Raw genomic sequence first — 14,064 nt, 5'->3', positions numbered from 1 at the left:
TACCAAAGTGATAGATTCTGAAAGTGGTAGTAAGAATTGCATTTTCCGCACATGCCAGTACTGTTATCAACACTGGAGTAAATGCTTTCCTGGATTATGCGCAGGTGGTTCTTAACAGAAATACTATCTGGAAATTGCTGTTAGGGCGATTTTGAATTTCCCTGATTGTTAGAAGCCCACAGTGCACAGTGGAATCAGTAATCAATTTAAGTACAGAAAAGGAACCTGTATAACTGTGGAAGAGTAAATATAAGGCCAGAGTTCAGACTTAAGAGCTTACCACCTGCGCTATAGCCAAAAGATGGCTACAGCATAGCTCTTCATGCTCCAGCTGTCCATGGACATCCTCCAAGAACTGCGCTTCCAGTGCACCACCTGGGATGCGAATTGAGCCTGGTCTGTGTCCGTTGTGTCCTTTGGACACAGCTGTTTACAGATTGTGGTAAAGGGCCAATCACAGCGGCCCTCCACCATGTGATCAGCTGTGTGTCCAATCACAGCTGGTCACATGTAAACAGACTTGCCCATTATTGGCAGTCCTTTCCTCACACTTTATTTCTGTGTGCGGAATGGAGAGCCGATAATTGGCAAGGCTGACAGGGCACAGTCCATGAGTGCCCATCAGTGCAGCCTCACCCGTACCCATTAGTGCAGCCTTTCAGTGCCCATCAGTGCAGCATCACCAGTGCCCATCAGTGCAGCCTATTACCACCTATCAGTGCAGCCTCATCAGTGCATATCAGTGAAGAAGAAAAATTACTTATTTGCTAATTTTTTTCTGTCTTTGTTTGTTTGTTTGTTTGTTTGTTTAGCAAAAAGTGAAAAAAAAAACCCAATGGTGATTAAATGCCACCAAAAGAAAGCTCTATCTTTCTCAAAAAATGATAACAATTTCATTGGGATACAATGTTGTATAACCCCGTAATTGTCATTCAAATTGTGAGAGCACTGAAAATTGGCCTAGGCAGGCAGTGGGTGAAGGTGACTGGTATTAAAGTGGTTAAATAATAGTTACACATGTTTCTAACAGCTTGTTATATGATATATTACAACAGTTATGCTTTAAACCTAACTTCAGCAAAATGAAGACCCCAGCTGTCCATAAAAAGACAATGTATAATACGTTAGGGTAAACCACAGAACTCAAAAAATAAAATGTGGGGAACCAAGACAACACTAAAAGAAAAAGAAAATGTGGGATTTTAGAGGGTTAGCGTGAAAAGGGTCTGGAGACTCAAGTGGTTAATGGTAAATTTCACCTTGATTTCTTTAGACAGAACTTCTAACTCTTTCACACATACAAAATGAAAAAGAGATAGTTTTGACTGGAGTAAAGATTTAACATATTTTCAGTGTAAAATGCTTGTGACATAATGAGTTTCCTTTTTTCTAAGCATATTAAAGGATAATCCACTCAAAAATACAACTTGTTTCCACATCACTGAAGACTTTGTAACATGTGCACATTCCAGAATTAAGATGCTGACAGTGAAGGCTATGCTAGAGAAGAAAATATGCCATATATCTCTGTTTACTACCGCTTCAGATTTAACTACCTAAGAAAAAGAAACTTAGCATGGTTTATTTTAGAACTCGTTGGAAAGCAATTATGTGCAAAATGACTGGATAAAATGTCATCCCAATTAAAATTAATTTATTAAAATGTATTTGTGTTTCTCCAGGATCCATTAGCGGTAATTTAATGGAAACTAATTTCACAAAGTCTGGCTACTTACTTTCAGTAAGACCAGTGAAAGGGATAAGTGCTTCAGTATTTGGTAGTCTCCTGACCCCAGTGCTTCTGTTCATCTCATGTAGTATATCCATGACCCTGGTGCCATTTACCTGTTCAGGTTCAGACTTTGCATACAAGCTATTAAAGGTTTCAGATATCGCCTTTGCACTTCCTAAAATTTGGAAAACAGACATAAAATTGTACCATGAGTTTGTAATATTAAACCATATCTAAGTTTAGAAAATTAAATATATTGCAGCTCATGGATTCTTAGATGTAGTGGCTAGACTACTTTTTATTTTTCTGAAATGTTTATCCTTTCTTTTAAGGATGTTGGTAGGTGCTGTCACTGGCCCCATTCACTTAACCCCAAGTCACATAACCCCAGGCTATGTAAGCAAAAGGGCAGGGTGGTGTTGACATCACTGATCAAACATGGCCATGTCCATATTTGATCAGTTATCTCACCATATTCTCTCCCACTTGTGAATAACCTAACCTAATGACAGTTCTGGAAAGCTGTCACTATTGGTGGGAGTGCAGCATAAGTGGATGGGTCAGCATATTGATATTTTTTTCTTTGGAGGATCAGTGTGTGACAATCATTGTGGTTGATGCTTGATTTACAATACTGTATTTTAGGGGTTTTATTTATTTTAATAAAACTCTCAACAAACAGGTATGTGTGTTTATTTATATGTGACATTGTTTTGTGAATGATTAAGCCCTTGTGCACACGGTCAGACATTTCGACAACAAAATCCGTCGGATTTTGTCCGACGGATTTTGTCCGAAACTGGTGTTGCATACACATGGTCGGACAAAGTTGTCGGAAAATCCAATCGTTCAGAACATGATGACGTAATTTAGTTACGACAGGACTACGTTCAGGCTAGTAGCCAATAGCTTTGGTCTCGTAATTTGATCTGAGCATGCGTGGCACTTTGTCCGATCGGAATTCTCTACAAAAGATCGGACAAAGTCCGATCGGATCATGTTGTCGGAAAATTTTATAGCCCAGCTCTAAAACTTTGTCGGTCGGATATTCCGACGGAAACAGTCCAATGGAGCCCACACACTGTCAGATTATCCGACAACATGGTCCGATTGGACATTTTCCATCGGAATGTCCGACCGTGTGTACAGGGGCTAAGAGTACTATATACTCCTTACTCATTCACATGGGGGGGGGGGGGTATTTGGGGCCCCCCAATCTTAAAGAGGGCTTCTTGATTCCACTAAGTCCCCCCTACACATCCACAATCACTGGACCAGAGTTTCTCATCAACATGTCCATCTGCCCCCCCCCCCCCCCCATGTTGAGAGTATGTTGTCTGGTATTATGCAGCAAAGGAAAGCAGTGCAGATGCCTCCCTTTCCTGGTCTGCCAGGCTGCATGGTTTGATTAAGAGTCTGTTATGGTTTTGAAGGGGGGGGGGGGGGGCAATTCCATTTCATTTCTTTTTGCACAGGGTTCCTACCTTAAATCTGTGAAAGATCTGGAGGGCCTGATATTGATATTGAGTGGATAGCTTTGGTTTTATTCTTTTGTTTGTTTGTTTTTTGTGTTGGGTTTCCCCTGACAATCCATACCGGATCCCCCCCACCCCCCCAAGCAGTTAGCTTTTCACTATTTATTTAAAGTAGTTTGTCCTACAATTATATCAACATAAAACCCTTACTTTAAGGGCCATCTTATACACGTGAGCCTTTAATACATCCCCAATAGTAATAAGCTTGGGTATGTTTGGATCTTAGTCTGACCCCACCTGAGCGAGCCTGCCAGGAAATTGACACCTGTACATTCCCCCGCCCTGCAGCTGCTTGTATATAATGGGTATATATATATTTATACACATGCAGCTTCGGGTGAGAAATACCTTGGCCACTTATGATTGGCCCAGTACTGTGGCAGCTTCCTGGTGTGCTCAGGCAGGTTGGTTAAGGCTAGGATCCAAACACACTTGAACTAATCTACTTTTGTTGATCAGTTAATACTGACTAGGCCACACACAAATTTAATTTTGGAATGTTAACTAAAGGATATTCAACCAAAATTCAATGTACAGTATGGACAACTTAAAGCGGGATTCCACCCTAAAGTGGAACCTCCGCTGATCGGAACCCCCCCCCCCCCTCCGGTGTCACAATTGACAACTTTCAGGGGGGAGGGGGGTGGAGATACCTGTCAAAGACAGGTATTTTCACCCACTTCCGGGCATAGACTCCCACGGGAGTCTACGCCATTTCCTGCCCTGCCGCGCTGTCTGCTGGGACACACATGGGTCCCAGTGACAGCGCGGAGATTTCCTATTGCATGGCGCAGCTCGCGCATGCGCAGTAGGGAACCGGCAAGTGAAGCCGATTCGCTTTACTTCCTGATTCCCTCACCTCGAATGGCGGCGGCAGCAGCCGAGGCCCGAGCGGTCGATCGGCCTCGGCTGCCAGCATCGCTGGAACCCGGGACAGGTGAGTGTCCATTTATTAAAAGTCAGCAGCTGTAGTATTTATAGCTGCTGGCTTTTAATATTTTTTTTTTGGGCGGAATCCCTCTTTAAGAAGACTGACAGTAGCTAAATTGAGGACTTGAAAAAGGTTCAGCAGATGTTACAGCACATCCAACGCACCTGTTTTAAATTGCACATCACTGAGCTCTACCCACCAAGTACTTGAGCATGAAGTGGGCAGAAGGAACGCAAGATATTAGCTAAAATGTGTAGTGCTAACAGATGCTGAAGTCTGCATTCAATTGATAATCGCTCACTTTTTAACAAGTGTCAATGAACCCTTGATCATTTGGAATGTGTGCTGAATACCTAATTGTATTGCCTATTCATAGACAACATTGGGCTGTGCAATAAAGACCTCATAGTTTTGAATTATTTCTGGGAATTAGGGGTGGACTTCAGCCAAACAGCTAAATATTTAAAGCCCTATTAAACGTTTCTTTTTGATATTGCTGTATAGTCAGTTTTTCTATTCTAATTATTGTGTTTATGCTTAACAAGTTGCCTTATGCCAGCAGCACACAGAGGATCCAGATAACTGGTCTCACAAGGAGTCCAGTTACTGGGCCTCCAGTAGTCCAACATTCCCTCCAACAGAGTTCTCCAAACAATAACACTGCTTATGGAATGCAAATGCTGTTAATTGGAGTATTGTGCAGGTGGAGACCCAAACTGCTAGAGACCCGAACCCTGGTGCAGCATGGGTCAGCTTTCAATATATTCAAGAACTGTTTTTGGTTCACTGTCAACCTCTTTGTATATGCTTTTAGAGTAGGGGTGAGTGTTTTTGGTGAATTCTGTTATAGGATTGTCTTTTTCTTTCCATTACCATGAAAATCCTACTGCCCCCACCCCCCTTTTTCCCTGCACGCGTGTATATATATATATATATATATATATATATATATAATGCCATATTTTGTTCTTCCTTTGCAGCCTGACTGTAGAACTAGAAATCCATCAGCAGGTAAAACAGCTTACAAATATGTATTCCAACTGTCTTGCTGTTTGCAAGGAGTTCTGCTTTAAAGTGTTACTAAACCCAGAACAGTAAAATCAGTCTGTATATGCAGTAAAGCATGCTTGTTATACTTACTGTGGAACCTTAGGGGGTTATTCCTCTGCATTGTGTAAAAAGGTTGTTTGATCCTGTCTTCTTCCAAAGTCCCCAATCTATCTCCCAATAGTACAGAGTCTTGGGGGAACTCTGCACATGCTCAATTTGGTGAGTATTGCTAGAGAGTTTTTTTTTCTTGGGAGGGTGTATGTGATGGACACAGGGCCAATCAGCACTATCCAGACAGAGGGTCAGGGGTTCTGCAGCCTCATAGGACAGTCAGAGTAAAATGAAAACTCCTCCTACAAGCCTTAACCAGACACTTATAGAAACTAACAGTTTATATTTACTAAAATGATTGCATTTCCATGTTCTGTGTACTGTCAAAGACCAGATATATAGCGAATGCAGGGTCCTGGGTTTAGTAACACTTTAAGCTCACTTTGCACAGGCAAGATTTCTCACAATACAAGCACTTCCAATTAACTAATGCATCAGTGTATGAATTGTAAAGGACAGTATTGGCACACTGTGGAGTCTTATAGTAATCTTACAAGTTGCAAATCTTTGTTTAGTATTCTATTTATTGCTGAAGGAGCAGTGGAGACGAAAAGAGATTATCTGGAGGTCGTAATGACTTCATAGGCATTACCGAACAAACTGAAAATAATTGATATACAGTACATATAGGATGAAAAGAGGGTATTCTAATGATTTCATAATAAGCTACCAGATGATCAGATTCACCGTCAGTGTCAGCTGTCAGCTAGGAACTTAAAAAGATGGAACAAAGCTTACCTCTCTGAAAGGGAAAACCCAACACTGTCAATGTTATTACAACGAGCCTGATAAACAGAAAGAAAAACAGTGTTAGTGTTAGTGTCATGACCCACTATATAAACAAGCTAACTGACCCTTTTCAACAGAGCAAAGCTCGTGGAAGGGTTCTAAAATGTGCAAAACAGCAAAGGAACTTTAGTGCATTTGTTATTTATCTAGGCCATCAATTACGCTAGTGGTAGAATAAAGCAAGCCATGGAAATGAGTGATTGGTCAGTATCTCCTGGGAGCGCTCTAATCACAAGAGTATCTATTTAAACTGGATATACACATAGATTAAATTCAATCAGCCTTTAGGTTGAACTGAAATAATCTAGCAGATTCCACCCAGCTACGCTATACCAAACAGCAGATGCATCTATGGGCGGTCCCCGAGTTACAAACAAGACAGGGTCTGTAGGTTGATTCTTAAGCTGAATCTGTTTGTAAGTCGGAACACGTATATTTTGTTAAGTGTAGCTCCAGCCATAAAACAAATTTTTAAGCTTTTTGGATAGCATAGGGAAGGGTTAACACCCCTGTAACGTTTGCTTAGCTGTCTGCGCCCCTGTTCAGAAGATTTCACCTACTTTCTGTCCCAATGACAATTGGATTTTGAAAATTTTGGGTTGTTATGGAAACAAGCCTTGGTGATAAAGCATCAGCGGAGAGACACATTTTTCCCATAATAACTCTTACAGGAGAGAATTTCCCTTCCTAGGGGCAGATTTCTTCTCACTTCCTGTTGTTTCTTTCCGTTTGTAAGTAGGAGTCGTATCTAAGATGGATGTCTAACTAGGGGATCACCTGTAATTGGATGCAGCAGCTGTTTAGCAGGTAATTTCCCATCTGGCTCCTTTGATTTTTCAATTAAAAGATGTTGAGCAGGCTGATAAGGACATCCACATAGCAAATTCTGGCTAGTTCTTAAGGAAGAAATTAATATAGTGTGTACCCAGATTTAAATCTCATTCAGATGGGCAATTAAGCGCAGACAGGCTGCTGCATTCAGAAGAGGCAAAACACTGTTTCTGGACACAGTCTCACTCTGTGTGATGGCCACATACAAACTGTACGATAACCTGTGACCAGTGGGTATGCCACCAGAAATGCCATCCTAGTATGCAAACTGTCTGCATCCAGGACCAGACAGAGTCCCTAATTACAAAGACATCATGCCTAGGTCTGAGACTGTCATATACCTTGTGAACTCCATGGAAAACTTTTGGGGTTGATTTGCCAAACCCGGAGAGTGCAAAATCTGGTGCAGTAGTGCATCGTAGCCAATGAGCTTCCAGGGTTTTTTTTTTTTTGTCAAAGATTGTTTACCATGCACAGGTGGACCAGATTTAGCATTTTAGTAAATCAACCCTTTTGTGTCTAACATTTCCTAGCCCTGTGTGTTTTTTTTTTTTTAATCCATAACAGCATCTTGCAGAATATATTTTTTTATTTATTTACTTCACTAAAGTAATGAAAGCATGTTGCATAAAGGCATATAGGAATTTAGTGGAATAATAAAATGAAAAAAAAAAATCTATTGGAATGCTGTTTACAATAGCAGTCATTTACATTCCAACTGTTATACTCTTGAGCAGGTTAAAAAAAATAAGTATTTGATTGTTAGCATGCTTTTTGCAACAGCCACATTTATTTTTCTCTATTTAAACTTAACTGAAAATTCAGTTTAAAACAGGTGCATTAAAACAAAAAGACATTACAGTTTGTTATCTTCAGAATGTTTGGTTCCTGCCACCATGCTGTAGAGAAGGACCACTGCTTTCTTGGAAACAGTGGTCTTAACGCAGAGGTCTAACACACCCACTACTGAATCAGAACTAGAGCTCTCCAATCAGCAGGGAGCGTGCACTTTGTATTGATTACAGGGTTATAGATTTACCTTGGCAGAGGGTCTCTTGATCCTCTGCAATGAGACCAATGTGTCATGGTTATGCAGTGATCTTCCTGTTTGCTTACCTCCCCTCATGTGTTCAGACTAAGAGGCCAGCCACTTCCACCTGGTGGTTTTTATAACCTCTCCTCTAAGCATGGCTCCACCCCAGGCCCTATCAGGGAACCTTATATTAACCTGTGCACTGCAATCCAACAGTGCTGATCAACCATTGTGTATTCCTTTGTGTGTTAGCTTCCTGTTACCTGCCGTGTGCTCTGCTGTTATTCCGTTACCGACTTTGGCGTGTCCTTGACTATCCCTGTTTGCCTGTGATCCTGACCTTTTGGCGTGTCCCTGACTATTCCTGTGTGCTTGTGGCCCCGACCTTGGCTTTGTCCCTCACCATTCCTATCCTCCTGTTGCCTACTGTGGGTGTGAGCTGGGGGACCCTGGGGGTCGCGACCTGGAGCCAGTTGCAGCCAAGTCCATCCTCACCACTCGAGGCTCTGGTGAACACCTGCTGGCTCTTAGACTCCGCGCCCCAGGGAATCTTACACTCTTACCCCGGTGGGATCCATCTTGGTGTGCTGGCGGCCCTGCCTTCCTATCACCTTGACCCCCGTCCGCAGCAGTCAGCCGTAGGGTCCACAACCTTGCGGTGCACTCCTAATCCCTACAGTGTGCATCTGTCACCTGGCCTCAAGGTGACCTGACACAATGCTTCTGCACAAAAATCAAGATACATCATGCTGGCAGGAGACAGGCTTGTGTACTCCACGGCAGATCTCCAAAAAAAAAAGTCTCAGTGCCAAATAAAATTAAAGCGGGGGACCTAAGAAAAGATTCCTGTTTCATAAGACCCTTGTCCCATGTTCCTACCCCCACAAGTTCTAATGCGGGAACTGGCATGTCATAAAGGTCCAAAGCTGCGATCCTCTATAGTGTGCAATGTAGGTTCTCAAAAACACTGTCAGCCCACCATTTTGACCAGTGGGAATGTTCATAGTCTTCCAAAGCAGCTGTAGGAAGAGAGGCCATTTGTCGTAGACATGGGGACAATAAACCGGAAATTCACCCAAAACGGAAGTTCTGCTTTTCCTCCTCCTCTGTCATATTTGGAATTTTTTTTTTGGGGGGGGTTACCTAGTTTTGACAGATACCCGCTCCCACTTTTGCTTGTATTGCCTTGGCGATCTAAACAAAAGTTGTTCTCCCCCTCCCTGTAACCTTCTAGGTCACAGGTCCCAAAAGGCTGTGGGACCATTCACAAAGTCATCATATGCATCTACAAGCTATTGGGATTTGAGCATGGGTATATCTTGCTTCTCTTTCATCCCCAAAGTGCAGGAAGGCTTGTGAATGCGTTGTGGGAAGCCAGCTGTGAAGCCGCATAGAGTCACAGATGGCCACCCACAGTTAACATGCCGGTGCCGAGAACCTGAAGACTGGTGAAGAACCGGAGAAGGTGAGGACAGTGCTGGATCCTTGGACAGGGGAGTGCCTGTTCATTAAAAATCAGCAGCTACAATCACTAAAGCCTGGAAAACCCCTACCCTACACGTTGCTGAAGTTAAAAATAGGGTTACGCAAGCCATGATCCACAGCAGAATTGAAGTGACTGTTCAGGACACTATTCCCCGACATTCTAGAATCTGGCAACCATGGGTTGACCACTTCTTACCACCAAATTTTGACAGGCACTTGCTGGAGCCATAGATACATACATTCCCCTATACAGCCACTGGCTGCTGGTCCCTGAATATTTAATGTGAGCTGGCCGACCCCCCACCCTCTCCCCTTCTCTCCCCTCCCCTCTGCTCTCTCCCCCTCTTTTTCTCTTGCTCTTTCCTTCTTCCCCCTCTCCTTTTACTCCAGCTTCCCCACCTTTTTCTTTACTGTTTCTTTCTCTCTTGTACTCCCTTGCTGTTTATGATCACCTCCGAGGTGACCTATGGCTACACTAGCTATGGTCTAATTGACATGAAGCTCCCCATAAGCTGACATGCCAGTTACCCTGTTTAATTAAATACGATAAAGCCCTAGCTTCGCAGTGCGCGACAAATTTCTTGATGTTTGATGTGGAGTGAAGGCCTTGTATCGGACAGGTTACAGGATTATCTACCCTGTACTATTATACTGATTTATCATATCATAACCTGCCTTGTTTTGGAGTACATTTTGTTCTCATTTCTTTTATCTTGTACATAACGAACTGTTGATTTTTCTGTACTTACCAATAAAATTTTTGAACAGAAAAATCAGCAGCTACAGTTTTTGTCGCTGTTGACTTTTCATTTTTGCAGAAATTAATGAAGAACAATTTTAAAGTGGAAGTAAAGCCATGGATTTAAACAGTTAAAAACAAAAAGGCATGCCGGGAATGCTAACTGCACATTGGCTGTGCTCTCAGCCAAACTATCAAACCATCCAATGGCTGGTGTCATAACGAATCACATGTGCAGCACCATAGCAGTTGAAGATTAAACAGAGGCAAAGATGGCAGCTTCCTTGGCTGAAAACGATAGGGGAGTTTACATCCAATTTAAAGTCCCACAGGAAGCCAACTAGCAGGCAGGTAGAATTTTGTATCCCTTGCATCACAATCCAAATTTCAAAACTTTCAGAAACTATATAAAAAAATCATTTCATAACATTCTACTTTTGTTTTTTTAATCTTCTATAAAAGAACAAAGTATTACAAACACAATCAAATACAATTGACCCAGAATCATTTATGTGATGGACTGTAAATTTTATTTCATCATATAAGAGATAAGAAAATCCAATATTATTTCCTTTCCCTTTTCCCTTGGGGTGAATACATCAATAATAGAGCATAGGAGCCACTCCAGTGCTGCAGGGATCACTGATAATTAGATATCCCAAATATCATGCCTTTAATGCTAAACTGCTGGAGCATTGGCAATGGAACATTTAATCAGTGTGACAAAGAAATAGGAAGGAGAAATGCAGCAAAGATACCTGAACTGGGGGAGTTTGTAATGAAAAGTAACAAAAACGCTACAGCAGTTTCTAGCTGGTGCAGCCATGTGTGAAAATGAAAATCTTAAAAGCCCCAGGCTATATTTACAGGTCATTGCAAAACTCCATCAAAAAGCGTGCCTCTTAACACACTGTACTAAGAAAACTCTAAAACAATTAGTATTAGCATGAGAGCACACCACAGTTGATTTGGCAGAAAAGTTAATTGTTTTTATCCACACGCTTAACAGAGTAATTTTGACTCAGCAAACATCAATACCAAATCATTCTCTGCTTCTTCCTGGCCGCTTTCTACACTATGCTCAAGCCTCTATCTGTGCATTGCACTGAGAGCTCTCCTAATTGGAAATTGACATTTTCAGTGTAGCAATTGACATCCAAATCTGTAAATTCCCACAGTATTTAAAAAAAAAAAAAAAAAAAAACATTCTGAGGCACTCAAAATGTTACATTGCCTTACTGTGTTTTAATAGATAAAAAAATATACTTTGCAAAATTAAGATTGTGCCTGCTGAGGCCCTATAATCTGGTATTCAGCAAACAGATTTGGAAGCAGCAAAGCAGACAGTTAGGACTATTTATGTGTTTAGACAGTAGCGCCGTGAACATTTGTAATAACTTGTGACATTGGCAAGCAAAGTCAAAAAGCAATATTGTAGGAGATGATTAATTTGAGATTTGGTCTTTTTTTGTTATGTCTTATGTTAAAAATGCAGTGAATGTCACAATATTACATTTGTGCATTCATGTATATATATGAATTATGAATGTTTTTTTTTTCATCTTATTGTACTACATACCCACTAAATAAGGAAAAATAAATAAATTTGCAATGAGAGAAATAAATAAAATGCCATTTCCCACTCCTCTTCTTGAAATGCTTGTTCCCTGGCTGTCATGATGGCCCTTTGTGTTTCATACTTTCTTTATCATTGACCCAGAAAAAAGTATAGCCTATAGCAGGGATATGCAATTAGTGGACCTCCAACAGAGGTATGATGGGACTTGTAGTTTTGCAACAGCTGGAAGTCCGCTAATTGCATATCCCTGGCCTATAGCGATAAGGAATTCTAAATGTTCTATAGCGATAAGGAATTCTAAATGTTCATTGATTGCATGCTTGCTCCAGGTCTATGATTCAGAAGTATTGAATCCACGCACAACCAGGAAATTAGAAATTGTATAAAGAAGATAGCAATGGCATTTCACATATTCTCTTATGACAGTTGCAAAGTCATGCATAGTTTACTTTTATTTAGATTTATTTTTCAGTACGGTGTATGTGCATCAAGATTTATTCTCATAACTTGGCTATTTGTCTTATGCCCCATACACACGGTCGGACCTTCCGACCACAAAATCCGCCGATTTTTTCTGACGGATTTTGGCTGAAACTTGTTTTGCATACATGCAGTTGCACAAATCCGATCATTCTGAATGAGGTGACGTCAAACAAATACGTCGGGACTATAAACGAACCACTAACCAATAGCTTTCGTCTCTTCGTTTATTCTGAGTATGCATGGCACATTGTCCATTGGAATTGTCTACACACAATCGGAATTAATGTGATCGGATTTTGTTGTCGGAAAATTTTAGATCCTGCTCTCAAACTTTGTGCGTCGGAAAATCTGATGGGAAAAAAAAGTCAGATGGAGCCCACACGCGGTCGGATTTTCCGACAACATGATCTGATTGCGCATTTTCCGTCGGAAAAGCCGACTGTGTGTATGGGGCATTAGTCTAGATGTACAGTATTGCCAGAGCTATAAGGCTAAAAATGGAAAAAAAAATCCAGTTTTTCTGGCTTATATTCCAATCCATGATGTTTGAGCCACCCTAATCTTTCTATTATAATCCACCCTCCCTGAATTTTTATAAAGATTTCATGGAAGTTTAGCACATCATATCTAGCATTTATCAAAAAGTGCAGTTCCAGTTGAAAAAAAACATCTGTTTCTGTCCAAAGCTCAAACAATTGAAAAGAATAATCAACCCAAAATTGTGCAAGTCACATAAAACAATCACAAAATATGTTTGTAGCTTAACTTTTTTCACAATAAATTTGTTAAAGAATACTTTTTAAAAATTGTTTGCATAATCATTATAATGAAAAATATGAATGCGTATACGTTGAATATTTATTTAATTACATATCTTGAAAATGTTTGTTATATAATCATCACCATCAGCCTATAATGGACTGTATTTTCCATCATATCCCTTAAGTCTCTACATGGATGCCATCACAATTTCCCACATTTTGAAGACCAAGTAGATATGGTAGGCTGTCAGCTAGCTGGTGGTTTGTGAGGCTTTTTATTCTTGCATATACACATGTATGAACTTTAGCTACTTAAAACATTCAAAAACAATTAAATATTTAATAATGGTATAAATCAGTGTAAACTAATACAACACAAATAAAACACACATGCTCAATAAATAAAAAAAATACACATACTGTGGGCATTTGTTTAGCGCAAACACTTACCTAACGTGGTCTCTCCAGTGCATTTTCTGGAAAAAGCCAATTTTTTGTAGAAGTCTCCTTGAGCTGATTAGTAATGAATAAAGCCAAGTACGAGAAATGTCCTTCTGTAAAGCTAATCCATGTTCACACAGGACCTTAGAAAGAACGTATCCTGCACAACAGAAAATGAGAACAGCCTCTTCCTTTCCTCCATAGCATACAGATACAAGCAGTTTACAAAAGCTTCCAGGTACTCTTTGGGATTGTCAAAAAGACAAGCAGTGTGTTTCCTTCATTGAATGCTCCTCCCAAATATCATTAACAAGAGGTGGAGAAGGCCACACAGGGTTCCTGATCTGTTTATACTATGTAAACAGACTGGCCCCATACAGCATTCAACAAGTGATATACAGCAGATACAGTATATGCAGGGGGAATTCTAAAATCTTTAAACATTTATCTCATGCTGAGCTTTTCAAATTGATATTTTAAATTCCTGGTTTTAAATTAGTTTTTTTCTAATTATTAATACTACATGATCATTGGCTTTTTTTTTTCTTTCATACATGCTTTTTC

The 14,064-nt window shown here is 40.6% G+C and overlaps 1 protein-coding gene across 1 annotated transcript in view; it reads right to left on the bottom strand.

The window, feature by feature from the left end:
- LOC143973905 (cryptic protein-like) overlaps positions 1 to 13,752 on the bottom strand; it is a 43,824-nt gene extending 30,072 nt beyond the window's left edge. The window contains exons 1-3 of the mRNA XM_077474788.1: positions 13,510 to 13,752; positions 6,098 to 6,144; positions 1,737 to 1,907 (exon numbers count right to left, since the gene is read on the bottom strand). Coding sequence (XP_077330914.1) covers positions 1,737 to 1,907; positions 6,098 to 6,144; positions 13,510 to 13,532 — 241 coding nt within the window. The 5' untranslated portion in view covers positions 13,533 to 13,752. The remainder of the gene's footprint in view (positions 1 to 1,736; positions 1,908 to 6,097; positions 6,145 to 13,509) is intronic.
- Between the last annotated feature and the right edge of the window lie 312 nt (positions 13,753 to 14,064).

Source organism: Lithobates pipiens, unplaced genomic scaffold (genome assembly GCF_037356315.1).
Source record: "Lithobates pipiens isolate NorthernLeopardFrog02 unplaced genomic scaffold, aLitPip1_a1.2 Scaffold_13, whole genome shotgun sequence".
NCBI classification, from domain to species: Eukaryota; Metazoa; Chordata; class Amphibia; order Anura; family Ranidae; genus Lithobates; species Lithobates pipiens.
Note: the sequence above shows the minus strand (reverse complement) of the source record. Positions and strands in the feature narration are given on the sequence as shown.